Source organism: Trichoderma reesei, assembly GCF_000167675.1.
Source record: "Trichoderma reesei QM6a unplaced genomic scaffold TRIREscaffold_19, whole genome shotgun sequence".
In the NCBI taxonomy this organism is placed as follows: domain Eukaryota; kingdom Fungi; phylum Ascomycota; class Sordariomycetes; order Hypocreales; family Hypocreaceae; genus Trichoderma; species Trichoderma reesei.
The window spans coordinates 374,982-395,637 of NW_006711166.1; the positions used below are offsets into that span (position 1 = coordinate 374,982).

Here is a 20,656-nt window from a genome sequence, read left to right on the forward strand (position 1 = left end):
AGGCGTCAGGATAGCTCTTGCCTTACAGCTGGCAACAATGGCGTCTTCCGATCAGGGCGCCAGACGGCAGAGTCACTTCCTTCCTCACCAAAGAAAGAGGCGAGAAAGACAACAACATTTCACAGATACCTAAGAAACAAGTAGAAACGGAAGACGAGGCCCAACCCTCAACTCCCCCTTTTGCTTCTCGGAAAGACACATCCATCTATGCTTCGCCAGCAGCAAAGTCTATCTCATTACTGCAGCCTCCTCATCATCGTCATCGACCGCCAGCAACGCACCTCTCGCTACATCGTTTCTCCCTGCTTTGCTATCGTCGTCGGGCAGCTTTCTGGATTCATCAGATTACGCAACGTCTCCTAACCGCCTCGAACCTCGACCACCACGACGATGCTGCGCAGAAACAGCTGCAAAAGCCAGAACCATCGCCCCCTGAGCAGGAGTCGGTCATCCGTCTCTGTGGCGAGAAACGCTGTCCACGAAATCACGGGCAGCGAGCCTCTCGCAGCAGAACGAGATGCGTACCTTGCCGCAACCATCTCGTACAACAAGACCCAGACTCCTCATGGAAACGGCGCCCCGAAGTCTCCTCGCCTGCATCGCCAGCAGAGCGTGAGGTTTGCCGGCCCCAATGCCCAGCCGCAGAGAAAGCTCGCTACGCGGGCAAGCATGGCCACTGTGGGCAACGCTCACATGCCACGGCGTCCCGCTGGCTCTCAGCAGCTCTCTCAAGCATCTTACGAACCAGGTGACGACGCTGCATCCTTATCGTTCGCGAGACTGCGCAAATCGCGATCCATGTATTCGTCCTCGATGACCAAAACACCAAACCACTCAACGGATAATGGCGACCATTCCGATATCTTCGACGCATGGGGAGCAACGCCGCGATTCTCGTCGCTAGCCAAGAAAGAGAACGAGCCCTTCAGGGGTTCAGGCGGGCCCACGCTCAGAACACCCAAGTCCATGGGCTTCCTCTCAAACAATTACGACAGGTCGTCGTGTCGAGCGAGCATTAGCAGCGGCCATGTGTCCGACCAGCACGCACAAGGTAGCTTCTACGAGGCGCCGGGCCGCTCAACTCGCCTACAAAGCCGACCATCGAGTTTCTTTCGGTCCAGTCACAAGTACACTCTGGACACGACAAGTTTCCCCAAGTCTCTTCGAACCAGCAGCACCAACACGACGGTTCTCTCTTCCACGCATGCTTTCGGAACCAGCATCTCCAACGTTCCTTTGAAGCAACCCAAGCTGCGGACTACGGCTCGAAAAATTTCAAAGTCGCTGAAGAGCAGGATCAAGGGGCTCTTCAGCCGTTCCAAAAGTAGGGATGGCACGGCTGACCAGCCTGGGGAGCATCAACAAGAGGTCGAATCAAATGGCGGCGGCTGTTCCCGCACTCAGACGCCGACAGGGGCACCGCAAGAGGCATCCCTTTACCGGGTGGTATCCCATGTGCCCTCTTTTCATTCGGTGCCGCAGAGCCAACAGCTCAGGTCCCGTCAGGGCAGCTTGTGTACCATCGAGGCCGAAGAGGGTGTGTTGGACGACGATAAATCGCGAGTCACTAGCTGGACCAACTCTACTACGGCCACCATTGCCAACCGGCCAGTGTCGGCCAACTGGAGTCACCAGTACCCATCCGGCTTTGGACACGACGGCGTTGACACCCTGCCTTCATCGCACAACCAGGCGGCAGTGAAACATGATCTCCCACCACCTCAGGCGCCTATTGTCAATAGTCAGCGCGTGTACTCGGCGCTCATGAAGAGACTGCAAGAGAAGCGCAATGAACATCCGTCTATGGTCCAAAACGTAACTCCAGATCTTCTTGAGGCAGACACCACTCGAAGTAACTCGACAATAAGACGGCAAGCCCGTCACACCATGTATGAAGGGTCTACTCACACGATTCGCCATGTTCCGTATGACGACGATGTCTTCCAAGATCGCGTTGAAAGGGTGACTGTATCATGCTGTTCTTCAGAGTCGTCCAAAAGCGTTGTCAGGGGACGCCCATCCTTCGACTCCAAGCCGAACCTCGGCCATCAGGCTTGCCCCAGCTCGACGACAGAGGGAGAACTCGGGGCTTCTCCTAGCAAAGGCGACATGAAGTCACACTCAGCTGCCGAATCGCAGAAGCGGCCGCTCTCCAGCCGGAGCTCGGCCTTCTTTGCTAGCCCTACATGCCACCTATTCCGCACGACTAGTCCATATCGTCGCGCACTGCGAGAAAGCATGAAGGCTGCGCAGGGCAGCGACCAACCTCAAACGCCTGATACCAAGTATCTCAGGTCCCTTTCTGCACTCAGCCTCCCTACACGCCGCCCAAGCACGGACGGGTCTCACGATGACGCACGAGCAGCATACGCAGAGAGCGTTTATTCTGATAATAGTGATGAGGATGCGCTCAACAACAATTACCCCTCATCGCCTTCAAAAGTGGTCAACAAAGGGGCAGGGTCCATAGGCCACGGCGACGCTACCATCTTCCTCAAAAGCGAAATACAACGACCAAGAGCGTCTGGCCAACATGCTCGAGAAAGCTCCTCTACCAGCTCGGTCGAATGGAAGACGTGGCTCAGTGCCAACGTGTCGAAACTAGAGACCCCTCCAACGACATTGAACCCCGAGTTTCCGGGGGAGGCTTCGTCCGCCCCCCAGACGTATGGACACGTCAGAGAAAAGGCGGAGATTGGTTCTGATGGCGATGAGTCTCCTCAAGGCGCGGCCGATGACTATTTGTCGCCAAGGCTCAACCCGAGAGAGGAGAACCATGAGCCACCCACCTTTACCGCGATGGCGAGAGCCCAATTCAACCTCGCGAATCCCTGGCAACCTCAGTCCGGTACTACCAACGAAAATGCGCCGCCGGCGTCGGGACTTCGACCCAAGACTATATGCAGCATAGACAGCTCACCAGTGGCGTTGAAGGGAAACCTGCGAACCATTCCGTCCATGCCCAACGTCAGCACATACACTTCGAGCAACCTGGAATCGTCATTGGAAGTGCCGCCACTATTCTCAACCAATACGCTTGCCAAGTCCCTGGCCCCTTTGCGAGAAGAGACGCGCCTCAAGCGGCAGTCGCGAGCACGCCTTGGGCCCAATGATTGTTCGGCCAAGTCTAGCCCCGGATTCACGACCGCTCTTGAAAGGCAGTTTGGCGTGAGCAAGATGGGCTCGCCGGGGGTCTGGAAGTCCTCGGGACCGCCATACGAAGCTGATGGTGTCCTTGGCTCGGAAGCTGACCCTGGAGTGGACGAGCTGGGACGGCGGGAGCTTGGAGCGCAGGCGATGGGAAGCCGGAGGATGGTGGACCTGTTTCTGAGCAGTCGACGGAAGAGAAGCCCGAGTAGTCAGATGCGGCAGAGCAGCGATACCGGTAGCATGTCGGGGGCGTTTATCTAATCGGGGCAAGGGAGCGAGTGGCTAGAGTATGGGTTTATACTGGATGCTGCATGATTTAGATGGGGGAGGCGTGAGCTGATGAAAGTGATATTGCCGAGTTCATTACTACCCACCTAGGTACATTATGGTAGCCGGGTGATGAGAATGGGAGACATGACTAGGTATTTCAGCAGCCGCTAGATAGAATCCGCAGTTTCTTTTTGACTTGTGTCTCTCCGTCTTGCTGGTTTCAGATAATCGTCAAGTACTTAGCCTTGGATCTTTCTTTCGGTATGTGTTCAAGGGGGTCATTATTATACATTACCTATCTATTCTAGGTATCAAAGTTGTCATATATACAGGCTTGCTCAACAAAGAGAGAGAAAGCAGAGTAAGAGTATACTCAGAGATAATCTCTATAAGCAATCGAATCCTTCTCGTTTCCATCCCCACCACCATCGCTCTCCTCCTCATCCGACACGGGACTCACGTGAACCTCCCACAACTTGGCCATTGCCTTTGGGAACTCGTCCTTTCTCTCCTTGCTGACCCATTCGCCGTACTGCTCATGCGTGACCTTTTCCGCCAACACGCCCCTCATCTCGCCCTTTTGCACGATTTGCCCGTCCAACACGGCTGGGCCGCCGGCTTCGACGGAGCGCGACGTGTTGGTGTCGCGACTGGTGCGGAGGAAGTGCCAAAAGTCATCTGCCACGCGAACGTATTCCTTCATGGCCTCCTTTGTGTCCAGCGAGGAGCCCGTCGTCCAGCTGAGCAGCAGGGGCTCCAGCAGGGGCGCGTCGGAGACGCTGGGGTGGGACGTGCCGATGCTGGTGAGGAACCAAGACGCATGGCTGGGTATGCGCCTGAGCACGCCCAGGGCAAGCTCCTTGACCGTGTCAAAGTGCGGGCGGCCGTAGAAGGCGCTCTTGTGCTTGGACCAGGTGTTGGAGTGGACGATGAGCAGGGGCACGTCAATGACTGCGTTGAGCGGGCCGCTCTCCTTGCCCGGGTCGAAGATGATGCCGCCGACGGCCGGGTTGGCGTCGGACGGCGCGTGCTTGAGGGCCTGCAGGGCGCCCGTCGCGCCGAACGAGTGCCCGCCAATGGTCAGGTTGCCGAGGTCGAGGCGGCCGGCCCAGGCGTGCAGGTGGGCGCCCTCGAGGCGCGAGTTGCGGCGGTACACGTCCTCCCCTTTGCCGTCGTTGATGGCGCGCAGGACGGCGACGGCGTGCAGGATCTCGGCGTCGCGAAAGGCCAGCTGGTCGTACTTGTACTTGGCCCTGTCCATGGGCGGGACGGACTCGAGCTCCGCCTCCTTGAAATGCAAAATCTTCTTGTCCGGCTCGCCGTGGATGCGCATCAGCGACCCGGGCCCGCTGCCGTCGCGGTGCTCCACGGCGGCGACGACGTAGCCCCTGCTGGCCATTTCGCCGACGAAGTTGGTGTAGTCGGTGCGGGAGCTGGCGTCGCCGTGGGAGAAGACCATGACGGGGAACGGCTCGGGGACGACGTCGTCGTCGTCGTCGGTTGAGTTGAGCAGAGGGACATCGACCTTGGCCGGGATGGTGATGCCGCCCGCGATGAGCCACAGCGCAAACGTAAAGATGGGCCGCACGATGAAGTTGTTGACGCCCGCAAACTTGGCGTAGCCCTCGGCCGTCAGGCTGATGGGCCGGGCGATCCAGTCGTGCCTGGGCCGGTGCTCGCGGACGCCCTTGTCGACGGGGTAGTAGACGGTGAAGAGCGTCGTCTTGTGCTCAAACGCCGGCTCGCCGCTGTCCTTGAAGACGGTCTCGGTGACGAGCCGCGGCTTGTCGAGCGGCACCTCGATGTCGACGGCGCCGACGTCGAAGCGGCCCGTGTACGCCGGCAGCGGATGGGCCAGCAGCGGGACGCCGCGGACGAGGCACAGCACGACGTAGGCCATGAGCGCGGCCGAGGCGACGTACCGCCATGTGAGCCGCGGCCGCAACAGGTCAGCGACAAAGGTGACGGAGCGGCGCCACCAGCGGGTGAACCGGGGGTTCCGGGACGACCATGGCGGCGACTGCTGCTGCTGGGAGAAGAGCAGCCAGCGCGGCTGGGTGTCGGCGGGCGTCAGCAGCGGCGAGTCGGGGAGGAGGGAGGCGGACTCGGGCGGCTCCGGCTCCAGTTCCGGCTCGGGGGAGAGGGAGAAGTCCTGGTCGTGGACGGAGTCGAGCTCGAGGGCCGAGGTGTCGTCGTCGTTGTCGTCGGGGGAGCGGACAGGACGAGAGGAGATGATGGGGGCGGCTTTTGATTTGGAATTGGTAGGAGGCATATTGGTTTGATTGTTATGGCTGCATTTGGAGGTGTAGTTAAAGGAGGTGACGTCTAGATATGAGGCGTTAGGTGCAAGGGAACTTGATGGAAGTTGGGATTCTATAGGTGGTGATGGTACGAGCAAGGAGGACGCTGGGCCCTGCCGATGACGTCGTCGTTGGGGCTTGGTATGGCTTCAGTCTGTTCCCATTTCCGCACCGGCCACGGGGGTACGTGCGTCTGCGGCTATTTCAAAGTGCAGGCTCATGTACATACTCCGGGGCCCTCTTGATCTGCGCGTCATCGAAGGGTCTTTGCCGCAGCTCCATCACCATGGTTTTGGAATTTGTTCAGCCGCACAATGAGGATCCGATGGATTCGAGCTGAGAGATGGTGGATGAGATGAACAATGCCTTGTGGGTTAGATTTCATCTCATGTTCGACGTCTCACAGCGCACCTGCAATACCTTGAGTGGTGTGAGTGTATTGGTGCCTGGACTTTGTAGGGTAGGTACCTGAGGTAGCTGAGGTACAACATTGCAGAGTGCCGTAGGTAGGTAGGTATCACATGTAACATTCATCAGATGCAAATCCAGGGTCCATCATCCATTTCCTATTGCGAGATATAATGCACATGAATCTGACAAGGAAAAAAGCATGTCTCCCTGATGGCAATTGTTACGGCTGGTATTGATAGGTGATGAGCATGCGACTAATCAATCAAGTTTCGATTAGGTACCCGTCTGACTGCGAGCGCCACACCGGAAGGGATTCAGATAGGTCGATACGACGCTGTCGCCAACATGCAGGCCTTTTTGCGTTGCTAACGCTGTGCTTATGCTTCTACTGTACAGAACAGGCGGTTCCAACGAAACTTGATCCTCTTTGCTGGTCTGCATTAGTCTACGACGCAGCAGCTATCCACCAGGTGCCTCCTGCAATGCATCATTCGGCATCGGCGAAATTTGGCCAGCCAAAGAAGAAAAGGCGTATCATGTCTGTTGGTGGTGTGTCCCACTACAGTACATACGCAGCCACTTTCATGGCTCTGGTGCGAAGCCGGGATTCCTTCCTACCGTAAAAGGACTGCGGTTCTTGATTTGCTCAAGCCGGGCTGCTCCATTGAGCTTGAAGTTGGCCATCTCCATTTGGGTCCAATGATGTGGTGAAGAATATGCTAAATTGCTGAGAGTGGCGGATACGTCGGAACGCTCGAGTCGTGCTTGAATATTTGCAGAGGCTCAACACTTTGCACTTTGGAATGGCTGCCGTGGTGCTTGTAAAATGCATCCAGGGAGGCATGTAAACTGCTGCACAAGCAGTGTTGAGTGAGAAGGCTTGAGTAACTATGTTCAAGAGGTGAAATCATCTCAGGTGAGGGGACGACCAAGTAGGTAGGCGGCGGCCACGGAGAAGAAGAGTAGATTTTCCGTTAGCCAAGTCATGGATGAGGCGGGAGGAGACCATGTGCAGCTTCAGTACGCATGCTGGAACGTCAAGGCGGATGGATGCCTGTTCTCTGCATTTGACTGCACCATGGACCATCCTGCGTCATCACAGTGTAGGTTCTGAATTACCTACTGAAATGTCCAGCCAGTCACCCAACTGCTGCTTCACCCTCACAAACCAGCGTTAGTTCGCACGCATTCAAGGCTAGAGCCCGAGCAGAAACCAGTGAGAGAAGAGGAATCGGGTCGATGCCGGGCTGAAGCGTGATTCATGCAAGTTGGATGCATGAAGCGGGCGAGTGGAGCGCTGAGCGGCTGGGACCGAAGGGCTAGAGGCGTTCTACCGTATGGACCAAGAGCTGGCAGGCCCTTCACGGGCTATCACGCAGCCTGGCCAGCTGTTTTATCGCGTGAGCCACAGAATGAGGGAAAACCAGGGCGGGGAGGAGGGCTGGAATTCCCGGCTGGGCGCCAAGTCAAGTGTGAGGGTGCGAGTGCTGCCGAATGAGGCGCCGTCAGATGGCCTCGCCTGGCTTGTTTGGCCTGTCTGGCCCTCGTCCGTACCGTCGGTATCCTTGGTTTGGTTCAGACGAACATGCACAGGCTGTCTTGTGGTTGCTGCTGCCGGTAGTCATAGCCAAGATAACCCTTCTGGTTGCTCTGTGAAATGGGCGGCCTGGGATGGATGATGGCGATGGTGACGTTCTTATGGTATGGAGGTACATGTAGATACCTACCTGGTATGACGGAAGCGGTTAACGGAGTTCAGCGCCAGAGCCAAAGGACGCCCCCTTTGACGGGCCGCCGCGGGAACTCCAGCCATAGCATGCCTGTGGGAAGAGGTACCTTCCATTCCTTTGTCTCTTGACCCTTTGGATCCGAAGTCCTTGAGAAAGAAAAGGGCGAGTACCTCTATGCCCTGAACGACACCCGGGCGCCGCGCGGTAGCTGTGTAAGCATAGAGCCAAAGTACCCAACACTGTAATGACTGTCAGCCCGGGTGATTCGTATCCAGGAATTGCAACATCTCAGGCCGGTAATAAATCGGACTCGGGAAACGCGCATCGTGGACAAATGGAGACAAATATCCGTTGGGTGGCTTTGGAAAGGCTCTAATCGCTGGGACCGTAATAAAGTACCTGTGCTGGTGCTGTACTGTACAAGTTGTCGGAGGAGGGTGGAAGTGGCAGCAGATTTGGCCCCCTCCAACAAACCCCACACATGGGTGAAAAGAGGACAAAGATGACAAAGAAGCATGGAGATGGGGAGAGGCAATACGAAGATGAGTTTGGAGAGAGCCAAGATAGTGATCAAGTATTGAATAGCTGATGAAGGAGCTGAAAGAGAGGAATGAAGGGGAAACCGGTAGGAAGAAAAAAAAAAGGGCTCCAGCTAGTAGTAATGGGAACAGTGACACATCACCAGCAGCCCCCCTCCAAGATGTTCCAGTGTTGATGCCTCATGCAGGCGCTGCTCGGCAAGCTGCGCAAGAGCCAGAGGAGGGCTGGAGTCATGACGTCTTATCGCACGACGAGCGCACACATTAGGCAAAGCGTCCGGCAGGAGAATCTGCAGCACATGCAATGGAGATGCAGCAGGCATTGACAGAGGAGTGATGATGGTTGCTTGGGACTTTTACTGTGCAGTCTTGCTGAAGAGAACATCCTGGGGCTGCTTTGTTAGAGTGAGGGAAACGGAACGTGGTCAGAAGCCTGGATTGGGCAGGGGATGCTGGACTTTGGCAGTACTGCCTACTGATTACTAGGTACGGATACTCGTATAATACAGCTGGAGGTTCGAATGAGGATTGCAGAACAGGTACATGTACCGACTGTCGTTGGACCTTGATGGACCGACTGCTGCTCTGCCAAGTTGACATTGTCCCGTCGGTTGACTGTGTGCTCAAACAGGGCGGTGCTGTCGACCTGATATGAGGTCTCAACTGGAAGCCTGATAAGGCTGATCCGTGCTCCCCAGAATGCCTCACTGCGCACTGCATCCCCGAGTTGCTATGGCTGCGGTTTAACATCAATCCATCAGCTCAACTGGAAAAGTGCCCTGTCCAGCTCCCTCACCTCCGGCCACTTCCAGCATGCTTCAGCGGGTGGCTGCTGTACTCGTAGGCGCCCCCCCGGGATGCACCGCTTCTGCACCGTGTGCATCCACTGTCCCGCCCACTCCCGCCGCATGACACCACCACCAGAGACCCGACGCCCTCACAAGCCCCGAAAAGGGCCGTTGCCGTCCAACTCTCTGTACTTGTCCCGTAGTACTTGGTAGGTAGGCGTGCATGCTGGAAGATGCAGTAACTGACCCTGGTAGGTAGGTACTTTGTATCTAATGCACGGCCAGAAACTCACATGCTCTCGCTTCGAGTCTTGCCCTGCTCTACGATGCCCCATTCAATCTTCCACTTGACATCCGGGTTCCCTTTCTGTGCCAAGATCGAGCCATCGGCGGTGGAGTCGCTGTTGCGGAGCAGGTAGCGGTACAAGGGCCGATACCGTCCTGGTACTCGGATTCGATGCTGATGCTGGGTCGTGTACGAGTATCTCTGTACGAGCTATATCGTGTAGTATCTCAACTCGTCTCATAGACACGACTGCATAGGTATAATCCCATGATATAGATAGACTCTGAGTATGAAACTCCTCACAGCCAAGTGTCGAAACGCTCGCTTGGTGTCGAAGCAACAGATGCTCTGAGCCGTGGCGCAGTCGGAACTGTCGTGCCTCTCCCAGGACACCACGGCCTTTTAAGTCCAGAAGAGTGCCCCAGAAAATCCTGATCAAAGTGTACTGTAAAACTCTACATTTCACATAGTAGAGAAAATAGATCAATAATCTCTTATTCGCATTTTCAATCCATACCAGTTCAGACTTCTCCAGCACTTCAACACTGTGATACCTATAGTACGTACTGTAGCCCGCAGTCAGTGATCCAACCCTTTTGTACCGTACCTTACCTGATTACTGTACACCCGCGCTTGTATAGTACTGTACAGCAGTGCTGACCACACTGCCTGCATGGCACCTGCCTGTGTGTGCTGCGTCCAATCCTCTGGCCACTTCCACTTCGAGTTTTTTTTCTCTTCTCCTTCCCTCTTTCCCCCCTACTCGGATTTTCCTGATCCTCCATCCCGAGAACCTTCTGCAGATTCTTCTCTCCATCGTTCCGCCTGGCCTCTCTCTTGTGTATCTCTCTCTCTCTCTCCCGTCCTCTTTGCTCTTGATCCCTCTTATCAGGTCTCTTGTCGACGACCATCGAATCAACCACTCCCACTTCGCCCGACATCTGCGCGCTAAGCCGCTTCCCGCCGCAGCTGATTCGACTTGGCCCGGCCCCGCTTCGTCCTCATTTCTCCCGAGACCCCTTTACCTGCTTGCTTGACGATTTGACGCCTCTGCTTTTTTTTCGTCGCGCCGCGGCTTTTTTCCTTTATTTTCCTTTCTTTTTGCTCTCGTCTGTCCCGTCACCCTTTGCCTTGCTGCCGCCCCGACGAATCCCTAGCCGATCCTCAAAGCACGGCCGTGTGTCCCAGCTCCTCGATTTCGATTTCCCCGGGGGTGAGTGTCTTGTCTCCCGTCTCTTCTGTCTCCTTCTGTTGGCCGTGAGGCTGAGCCGAATGGCCTCCCGCGGCCACGAAGCGTCGCTCCCTCACCGGATCGCTCGATCCACGCCCTCGCTTCCCCTCGACGGGTCTCGTCTTCTCGGGTCTCGTCTCTGCCCTGTCCAAGCACCAAACCACCGCTGTCGTTTTGGAGAAACGTCGCATATTCAGCAACGCCCCCCCGGGCTGGCAACTGTCTCAAGCTCTTGGCCGTGGGGGACATCTATATGACGACGTTTTTCCCATCATCCACGGGCCCCACAAATAGCATTTGACCGCAACTTTTGGATTTTATCTCGCATCCTCACCACTGACAGCCTCCGTGATCCTCCAGCCTCATACATTCGCCGTCTGCTCGCCGCCCCGTCTTCGTCGCTCGATCGATTCTGCCCCCGACGTCAACAATGTCCTACTACGACAACCCCCAGTGGTCGGCTCCGGCCCAGAACAACTGGGACCACCACGGCGCGAGCACTCCGGTTCGCGCAGGTACGTTGCGCGCTCTCTGCCCCTCGAGAGGGCTGCCGCGACTAACAAGGTGATGCCGACAGGTGCCAACGGACCTCAGCCGCAGGACGACTTTGCCTTTTCGTATCAGTTCGATGGTATGTACGGACAGGCAGCTGTGCCTTTCTCAGCCCTCTTGCAAGACGATGCATCCCCTTGGATTTGCCATCATCGGTTCGCCGAACTCGCCGCCGCCGCCTTCACCTCCATCACCAACAGAGCTGCGCTGGAGCAGGTGTTTGCGACGTGACCCTATGCACTTCCGTCGGCTCTCGCTCCTTTTTCTTGCAGCAGTAACTGGCCATGGGATAGACGCTAACTATATGTTTGATTCACAGAGGTTGATCGTGCCCACGAGAACCTGCAAAAATCCGGCAAAGGCTACGCAATGGGCGCGCGACGTGAGTTTTCCAATGCCCACCAGCTGTCGTCGGCTATAACAATTAGCACCATCACCACCCCCCTTTCTCCCCCACCCTTCCCCCCCTTTTCGGCCTGTAGTAAGTGGTCGTCGGGCCTCAGACAGGCCCTCAGAAGGATCCTGTGGCTAACCGTGTAACTTTTTTCCCCTTACAGATGGTCGGATGGGTGGCCCTCGTGCTCACTCTGTCAACACCTTCGATGACAGCCGTGGCCCTCCTGGAGCCAACCTTCACAACTTTTATGCCGCCCAGCGTCACCAGTCCTCTCGTGGCTCTAACGAGGCAGAGCAGGTCATGCAGGCTAAGAGAAGGATGGCGGCTCAACGGGAGCGTGAGCTTCGAAATCTCCACACGGAGCAGCAATATCAGCGAAGTAGGCCTCCCTCAACTGTGTAGCACTTCCTCTCTTCCTATTCAAAGAAGTTGCCAAACAAGAAGAAGAAGAAAAAATAATGATACAAAATGTTCCTGGCCAATGGGATGGTTCAAGATGGGATACCCTATCCGTCCCCGCCGAGTCTCTGCTCTTCCTCGCCCCGACCAATCACGTCGCCGGGGATGAGGTTGCTCACGGAGACGCGTTATCAAGCTCTTGTTTGGGTTCTTTCTTGTCTGATGTCATTCGTCGTGTTTTGTGGTTCAGCGTCCAAGATGGAGAGCAGTCCGTGCTAACGATGCTTTTTCTTTCTGGCGTAGGTGTCTTGTCTGATGTTGCCACCCAGCAGGGAAACAACAAGCATATGACGGAGGAGGAGACTCGTGAGCTCATTGCTCGTCAGCGCAGCGCCCTGTACGGCGAGGGCGGCTTTGCCGACAAGGCCGGCTACATTGACGAGACTGGCGCTATCCGCACCGGCGTCCCCGGACCCAGCGGCCCTGCGAGCCTGCGAGGCCACTCTCCCCTCACCTTCGACGGCATCGGCCGCGTCCCCCAGGCCGACGTGGGAACCCCGGGCTCCGCGGTTGACATCAATGCTGCTGATATGGGCTCGCGACCTCAGAGCACCACCAGCCCGCAGACCGCCGGACCGACCAATAAGGTCTTTGACAACGCTGTCGGCTCTCAAACCCGCACGAGCACATCCAGCCCGACCAACGCCTCTCCTCCCCGCGGCGACTTCGGGCCCGGTTCCAAGGTCTCTCAGGGACCCGCCGTGGCCCCCATTGGAACCCGTCCGACTGGTACGCCCACGGGCAACGCTGCCGCCAAGCGTTCCAGCACCCCCCACGCTGCCAACGGCGGCTGGGGCCGTGGAAACGGTGTTTGGGGCCAGTCGGGCCTCGGTGCTCAGGCCAGTGTCTGGGGTTAAAGGCTGCTTGGTTTGTCATTCTGCGACGGCGTTGATGGCGGTTGCACTTGTGTTTTCGTCTACATCTTTTTTTCCTTTCGTTCTGGCTGAAATCGCAGAAAGAGGAGCGAGTCGACTTGTTGCAATTAGTAGAAAAAACAAAGGCGCTGGGGAGGTAAGGGAATGGATCATTGGCATTTCTGTTCGGTCGTTTTCTTTTTGGTCAAGGCGGTCGATTTCGGTCTTCGCGTTTTGTTTTCGCTGGGTTAGTCTTTGGAACGATGTTCGGCGAAAGAAAGGTATTGCGAGGCATTTCCGGGCGATTACGACAAAGGCAAAAATTTAGGGGGGAGGGGAGGCTTGCTCTACTCTATATCCTGGGAATCTGGAAATGGGATGGCCCTGTTGGGGTGAACTCGACGGAAGGAGCAAAGCCATCCGGGTAGGAGTTTTATCTTGCTTTTGGCGCAGGATTGGGACTGGATTGAGGAGTTGCGTCCTTGGTCACGACAACGGCGTATTCTTTACTGAGTTTTGGCGACTCGATTTACATGTGACGGTGGGGTTGCAAACTTGACAAGGCATTCGGAGAGAGCTTGGCTGGGATGGGGGAAAGGGAAGTCGCACTTGGAGGGAGTCGGCTATGGAGTTGTCCTTGGCTTGCTGGGAAACAACTTTTGACGACGGATACCCCGAACGAATGGGAAAGGCGTTCCATTGGTCTACCGGCCAGACTGGCAAATATGGAGACGTATACGACACGCGCCACTACTGGCAGAGGTTTTGGTAGGGGGGAAATCGAAAACGAGGATGTTTGGTGTTCGAACAACAAGGACCCAAAGGGACGGCAACAGGAACAAACAGGAACAAAACAAAAGGCTCAAAAAGAAAAGACAAAAAAGAAAAAAGAACAAAAAAAGGAGGAAAAGTTGGGGGAAAGATGGGTTGACAGCGGTATAGGGGTTCGGATCTGGCTCTCCTTGTGTGTGTGTATGGTTTGGTTGTGGTTTGGTTGCATTTTTTTTTCTGCGAGGGCGGCTCTGGGAATAGGCTTGGGCTTCTGTTTTATGGATGCTAATCTTTTTCTTCTTTTCTTTCCTCTTTACTATGGAAATGGGAATGGATGCTTGATCAGGTGTTTGTCTGCTGCTACCTTTTATATATGACTTGGCGGGATGGGGGATCAGTCAATGCAGACGTATTGACATGCAGTCAGTCACTTGGTGGTGGTGGTAAAAGAGGGGGGGATGAGGGATGGGTGAGGATGGGTAGGGGGACAGTTGAGGAGGCGCTTTAAAGGTAGCGATAACAGGAGAATTGTGGTTGGGGGAGAAATCTTGGACAGGATGACCGTGATATTGTTGATGTCTATAAGGTATGTTGGCCTATCATGAGACATTGAGATGTCGTGGTGCTTGTGATTGATATCAAGATGCTGTCGATACCAAAGTGTAGAGCTCCTTGTTGTCACACTTGTTCTCGCCGAGAGATTCGTCCGTACCTGTAAGTTTGCAAATACTGATGCACGACTCCCATCGTCACAGCAGCAGCAGTTTCACCCCGTCGTCCAAATGCATCACATCGTCTGCACTCTCCGCCTTGCCGCCCCAAACCGCCTCCTGCCACTTGTTCCCAAGCTCCAGTTCCGCCAACCCAGACGTCGTCGTCGTTGAATGCCTCTTCTCCTTCCTGCCGTATCCCTTCCCCTTGGCCCTCCCGGTATCTGCTCCTCCTCCCCCTTCCCATCACCACCACCACCACCTCCTCCTCCTCCTCCTCCTCTTCTTCTTCTCCCTTCGCCACGCTGTATCGCCCCGGTGACTTGATCTCCTAGCCACCCCGTCTCCTACCACGACCGGACCTGCGTCGACGGGCCAAGCACGTACCAGATGCTGGAAGCCATGCTGAGCCCCCCATGCGGCGTAGATGGCGCGCTCCTGGTCAATGACCATCTATCTGCACGTTGCGCGAGCCGCCGAGCATGTCGATCCACGTATTCGTTGTTGCGCTCCGAGGCGTGCGAGACGGCGACGCAGGTGATGGCGCCGGCATACGGGCTCGATATGTCGCGGAGCTGGAGGAAAACGTCCTCCGGGCGACTGCAATATATACATGTACATGAATATATATATGCAAGTGCTAAGTAAAGGGCAATTCCTAAAATGTCCCCTCCGTCTCCTGTCATGGCTTCCCGGCTGCAACTTTTACATGCACATCCCAACGTGCATCGGAGAAAAGCACACAACCAGACACTTTTTGATCTCCGTCCCGAGCTGGGTGGCTCTCTTCCCGCGGTCCAACGGCGGCGGCGGCGGTGGTAGCCAGGGGCTGGACGGTCTGCGGAAGCGACGTGTGAGATATATTCTACATGTGCTTTGACTGCTGCTGTTGTCCTGTGAGTCCGGAGTGGTTGACTGCGGCGAAAGGGGGGGGGGGGGGGGGGGGGGGGGGGGGGGGGCCGAACAGGCAGATGCAAGTCGTCACCCGGGAAGCCGAGCCTGGGAAATGGCCATTCTTTGCAGAAATGTTGGAGAGCATTCTGTACAATCAGGTGCTATCATGCTCTTGGCCCCCGAGAGAAGAGACGAGACTTTTTTCAAGGTACGACTGTGAGCTGGCTTTGCGTTGGGAGGGCTCACTCAAAGTGACATGAGTGAGCAATCCAACATCGGGCTGCAGAAGCACAAGAATAGGATTCTGATGGAGAAACTGGAGAAGAAACGATAGAGAGAAAGAAGCTTTCTGTTTTGTCGACTCCTTCGGCTTGTTCGTGGCCCTCTGACCCGTGCGTACTACTCCTACGCGCTGTCAAAGCGGCCTCCGGAAAACGAACCTGATACAGGGGCTCGGATGCTTCGACACTTCAGCGTCAGCAGCACTGACACGGCAAACACCTCGAGTATACCTTGTATAGCACCAACTTCCTCGTCCTCGAACCCGCTTCAGTTCCCTATTTTGTGACATGTTTCTCTTGATAGAATCCGGAAAAAGAGGTCTCTGAGGCAGTCCAGCCTCCAGGGGTCCTGGTCAGGATCCTCAGCGACAGGGCCTGCCGATTGGTTGGCAATTGCGGAGGCGAGGCGAACGGTTCAGCCGGGGGTGCGAGGGTCAAGATGCCTCATATAGCTTGTATACAAGCATGAACAAGCATCAGCTTGTGTTTGAACGTATTGGCCTCCAAGGGCTGCACATCTGAGTGCTGCTCCAGAAACACCGTTGGCACTACACAGGGTTATCCGTCTCCTATCTGCTGCCCACACAAGGCTCACAGGTCTCAAGTGTCAACTCGTAGGGATGAGGGCAACGGTAGTTCGTGAGTCCAGAAAAGGTGCAAATGACCACTAACTAACTTGAGGGAAAGGCGTTGGCCTGGGACGGTGCATGACCGTGGCATACGATCCAAGGGTTGCACCAGCCTTCCTCGAAGCAACACAACGCCCCCGTGTTACTGCAAGGCCAAGTGCATGACACTGTACGGATAGGGCTGAGGTGAAGGGATAGGGCCCAAGTGAACGGCCTTGACGCCTTGTTTGCGGCCGGAGACACAATCAACAGACAGACAGTTGCTTGCTCTGGCTGCGCCTCAGCGATGTGACATAATGTGAGGCTTCCGCTGAAACAAGATGATATCAGCTGAGCCGAGTACTATGCTAGAAAAGCACAGCCTGATCCTGACTGTCCAGCATAGCCTCACCGAGTATGCTAACATGTCAACTGAGACATGGAATTTGTGAACGGACCCGTGCTGTGTCCGGCAAGCGGCCATGTAATCGTACTCTGAGTAGATGCCGTACTACGATGTGTATGGTAAGCTGCTGGCCTTGTTGGTCGGTCCGAAGAGTTTCAACACCACCGTCTTCTATGTGACGCCTGTAATCTACGCTATTTCTTGATTCAGGGACAAGTCTCGGTGATGCGTAGTGAACCTGCCATGTTCGTCTCCAAGCACTGCGTAAGACAGTAGAGGAATAACATCATCAGTAAAAGGACCGATGGTGGTAATGCTTGGCGCGTTATGGCCAGCCTGATCAACGACAGATTGGGAAGAACCCCCAGGCGCCCAAGTGCTTCCAAGCTACACGAGGCTGTGATGGCTTCTAAAGAACAAGGAAATCAGTATTACCCAGGCTGCAACATGGAAAGAAACCTGTCACCTTCTAACCTTCCTATGCGCAATGGAGCACACGAGCTTGGTCAGACTCCATGTTTCTCCGTCTTGCTAACGTACACTGGGCTGTCCTTCTCTCATGCCCTTGAATGGCAAAGTAGCGAGCCATGCGATGCACTGACCTGTTACACTGCAGGTGAAGGCGAGGTGACACGCGGGTACTTGGCACGGATGGAAACATCTCGAATCCTCCATGAGTTTCAATGGCCGCGGTCATGGAGCTGAACATCCGGATTCGAAGCGGCTAAATGGTTACGGCGACATTGCGGAGCATCTGGACCTCCTTTATATCAGCCTGATAGCATAAGACAAAAGAGTGCCGGACATAGAAGAAGACAAGCAGAGGAAAGATATGGGGGACAACAGGTGAGCAGGAGATGGCCAGGCCAAAGCGTTACCCGGCAATCTAGTGAGTTCAACTTCAGAAGACATGCTTTCCGAAATCACTTGATCTAACGGCAGGGCGCCATATGGGTACTTGCATATCTGGCTTGTGTGGGAAGGATGCGATCCGTGGCAGAGCTGCTGGGAAAGTAGGTAGAGTAGAGTCTTCAAGCGAGAGCATACGGATGGGCGATAAGCGGGAGGCTGCCGAGTGTTGGCGATGATCTGCCAGTCTAAGCCCGAGCCAGGATGTTATGGTGGCTATCAACCGGATCGTCCCAGCGGCTTCTGGACTGAGACTGAGCATCGAAATGCAAGATACCCAAGAAACTGCAAGCTCGAGCGAGCCGCCGTGCCGGGTATTCAATCATTGTACCAATCTCTGGTTAGAAGCCGATGCCCACAAGGTTGTCTGTATGCTCGAGGCGCCAATGAACCTCGCTTGATGGTTCCTGGGTGCACACGTTTGTGCGCCTAAGAATGGAGCCGCAGTCGTTGCTCTCGATGAGCGAGAGCCAAGATACCATGCAGGAATGAGAGGGCCAAGCTGGGCCATCTTTAGCAGGTAGTTCAGATAAATGGAAGAAGTCGGTTCATGGACACTCCCGCAGGTCAGTCGTACCCCATCTTGGCGCTGAGCAAAGTGGTAACGTCCCATCTGACAGCACAAGAGGAGTACGAGTAGCCTGCATCTGCATCTGCATCTGTTCATTCATCGTCACCCATTGTCACCTCGGGGTTTCTCCAGCCCAGACGGGTGGGCGAGCGACGACGGCCTGCCAATTGCACCCTAGCCTTGCCGCCCTGCACCTGTTGTGTGGATCTCGGGGCCCAGAAGCATTTCAGGTTGCGGAATGATGGACTGCGGGCGTTCTTGTACATGCGAGTACGTACATAGCCTGGTGCGGGATGTTGCAGTAGTGGCAGAAGGGGGGTTTGGCCGAGGTGATGCTCTATCCAGGCCAGCAAGGCGTTGACTGTCTTTTGGGATGGCGGCTACGCGATCTGTAAGGGATTCTGGAGTTTGCAGCGCGTCTGTGCACGGACGGCAGTTGATTTGTCGATGGTGGGCGATGACCGGATTAATAGTCGTTAAACAATGGATGGCGATGAGTATAACGATGATGATGGGAAAGGGAAGAGGAAGAGGAAGAGGAAGTGGAAGTGGAAGTGGAAGTGGATGGATGAATCTGAAACTCGACAAACCGGTGTGCAGTGGCAGCACCCTAAAAGGCTGCAGGTACGAAGTACAGGTACGGCGAGAGTTTGGCTGCGTTGATGATTGGAAGGGGCGCCGGAGTCGCAGTTGATGATGCAGGAACGAGTACCAACTCATGCCTTGTTTATTCCTTATGGCTATTACAGCAGATACTTCGAGTTTACGAATCTCCAAATATAGGTACCTACCTACCTAGTAGGTAATACTGTACCGTGAGGTGCCCTCTCAATCCTCGTTCCATCTGGTGCCATTGAGTTCTCCTGTGGTAGGTGAGTTCGAATCGACACAGACAACTCAGGCACGACAGCTTCGTCATAGACATGCTGCAGTCTGCACGGCTGCGTCCATTGTTTCTCCTGCTACACTACTAGTAGGTATCCAATATACAATGCATGCCTGCTGCATAAATCCCTCCCCATGCATGCAGGCGGATGCAGCGGAAGAATACCAGTGGTCATCAATGGCCATCATCCATCATCCACTGCATGAGGACTGCAGATGAGCGGCAAAAGGAGAAGAAGCGTCGCATTTCTGGCGGTTCCCATTCACCTACCAAAACCAATCCGCGGGCCCTTCCTTGCTCGACCACATTGGTAATTGAGAGCTACCAAGGTATTAGTGCAGGACTTTACATGGATGGCATTATCATTCACCCATCCCCTTTTGCTGAATTGGAGACCCTTTCCCATTCCTGCCACCAACTCCGATCGTAAAGTAGGTAGGTACCTAGGCCTGGTTCAGGTAAGGAAGTACCTCAAATACATGGAGCCTCTCAAATGGACTTTCGTCCCTGGTGTTTCTATTTTTCGAGTATCGGTACCTACCTACTCGTACAACAGACAGACGAGGTCCAGTCCATCTGTGCTCTGACGAGCGCGTGTACCGGATGGAGAAACAGCACGTGCAGCCCCCCGTGTTTTGGCCCCCCCAAAAGGTGCTCCTCGTACGAGTTACCGCCGCACAGGCGGGACCTCGTACGGACAAATGGGGTTGCACTACCTACGAGATACTTGTACGAAGAGCAGGGAATACATGTGCTTGATCTGTAATTACGAGTTGAGGGAGGTGAAGGTCGAGTCAGGAAATGCCTGCTGCCATTTATCCAGACCTACAAGTCATTTAGCAGTTGTGCCGAATAGCCACCTGACCGTCGCGAACGTTGGCCTTGCGTGGGAGGCAAGAGAAAGCCGAGATACTACGCTAAATCAAGCTGTTGATGGAAACATAGATACCCCATGTGAAAGCAATGCTGCAAGGAGCCTCGTAACAGACAACCATCCTCCATGCCTTGCCATCAGGTGGCGCCTTCAGCAGACTGTCTTAATATCCCTGCCAGGGTACTCGGACTAGTAAATAGATAGGTACCTCTCAGTCGATATCGTCGTAGGTACTATACCACTTCGTCCTTGACCCCCATAGGTACTTGGAAGCGACACCAATGACGATCATATGCATCAAGCGCGTCTCCAATAGCATCCGCGATGGAAATGATGGAGACGGTCTGAAACTATCACCGCTTTAATACTGCTAGTATTACCGTCACCACCCGGATGGCTCTGCCCTCTGCTCTTCATACCTACCAGCGGTTGGTTGCCCCTCCGACTCGCAGAAACGGATGACGAGAGCCAAGTGTCTCAGAAGGTACGGAGACACCTGAGGCACCCTGTTTTTGGGACCCGTGGACCTGTAAGATGGTCGCTGTACTGTGGCATGGATTTCAGCAAGTGACTCAGTCCATCGTGATTAGAGTGCCGGATCTCTGCAGCAGAGCCTTGGCCATCGTCACGCAGCCATGTAAGGTACCGGGCGAAGGTACTTACCTGATGTACGAATGCTGTACACTTCCCAAGGTACCAATACGCGTGACCCCAAGGCTCCGAAGAAGGCTTCGCCACAGATTGCGGTGGAAGAACAAGATTCGCAGCTTCCATTAATA

At 55.2% G+C, this 20,656-nt stretch overlaps 3 protein-coding genes across 3 annotated transcripts; 2 read left to right on the forward strand and 1 right to left on the reverse strand.

The window, feature by feature from the left end:
• Nucleotides 1–390: 390 nt before the first annotated feature.
• TRIREDRAFT_110238 (uncharacterized protein) lies at nucleotides 391–3,411 on the forward strand (the record flags this gene model as incomplete). Its single annotated transcript, XM_006967762.1, has 1 exon — nucleotides 391–3,411. One exon carries the CDS (start codon nucleotides 391–393, stop codon nucleotides 3,409–3,411), a length of 3,021 nt encoding a protein of 1,006 aa, XP_006967824.1.
• A 382-nt stretch (nucleotides 3,412–3,793) lies between these two features.
• Nucleotides 3,794–5,320, reverse strand: TRIREDRAFT_66604 (uncharacterized protein; the record flags this gene model as incomplete). Its single annotated transcript, XM_006967842.1, has 2 exons — nucleotides 3,794–3,986; nucleotides 4,056–5,320. 2 exons carry the CDS (start codon nucleotides 5,318–5,320, stop codon nucleotides 3,794–3,796), a joined length of 1,458 nt encoding a protein of 485 aa, XP_006967904.1.
• Nucleotides 5,321–10,603: 5,283 nt separating this feature from the next.
• Nucleotides 10,604–12,970, forward strand: TRIREDRAFT_80592 (uncharacterized protein; the record flags this gene model as incomplete). Its single annotated transcript, XM_006967763.1, has 6 exons — nucleotides 10,604–10,687; nucleotides 11,066–11,220; nucleotides 11,283–11,336; nucleotides 11,577–11,639; nucleotides 11,815–12,033; nucleotides 12,357–12,970. Exons 2-6 carry the CDS (start codon nucleotides 11,136–11,138, stop codon nucleotides 12,968–12,970), a joined length of 1,035 nt encoding a protein of 344 aa, XP_006967825.1. The 5' UTR covers nucleotides 10,604–10,687; nucleotides 11,066–11,135.
• Between the last annotated feature and the right edge of the window lie 7,686 nt (nucleotides 12,971–20,656).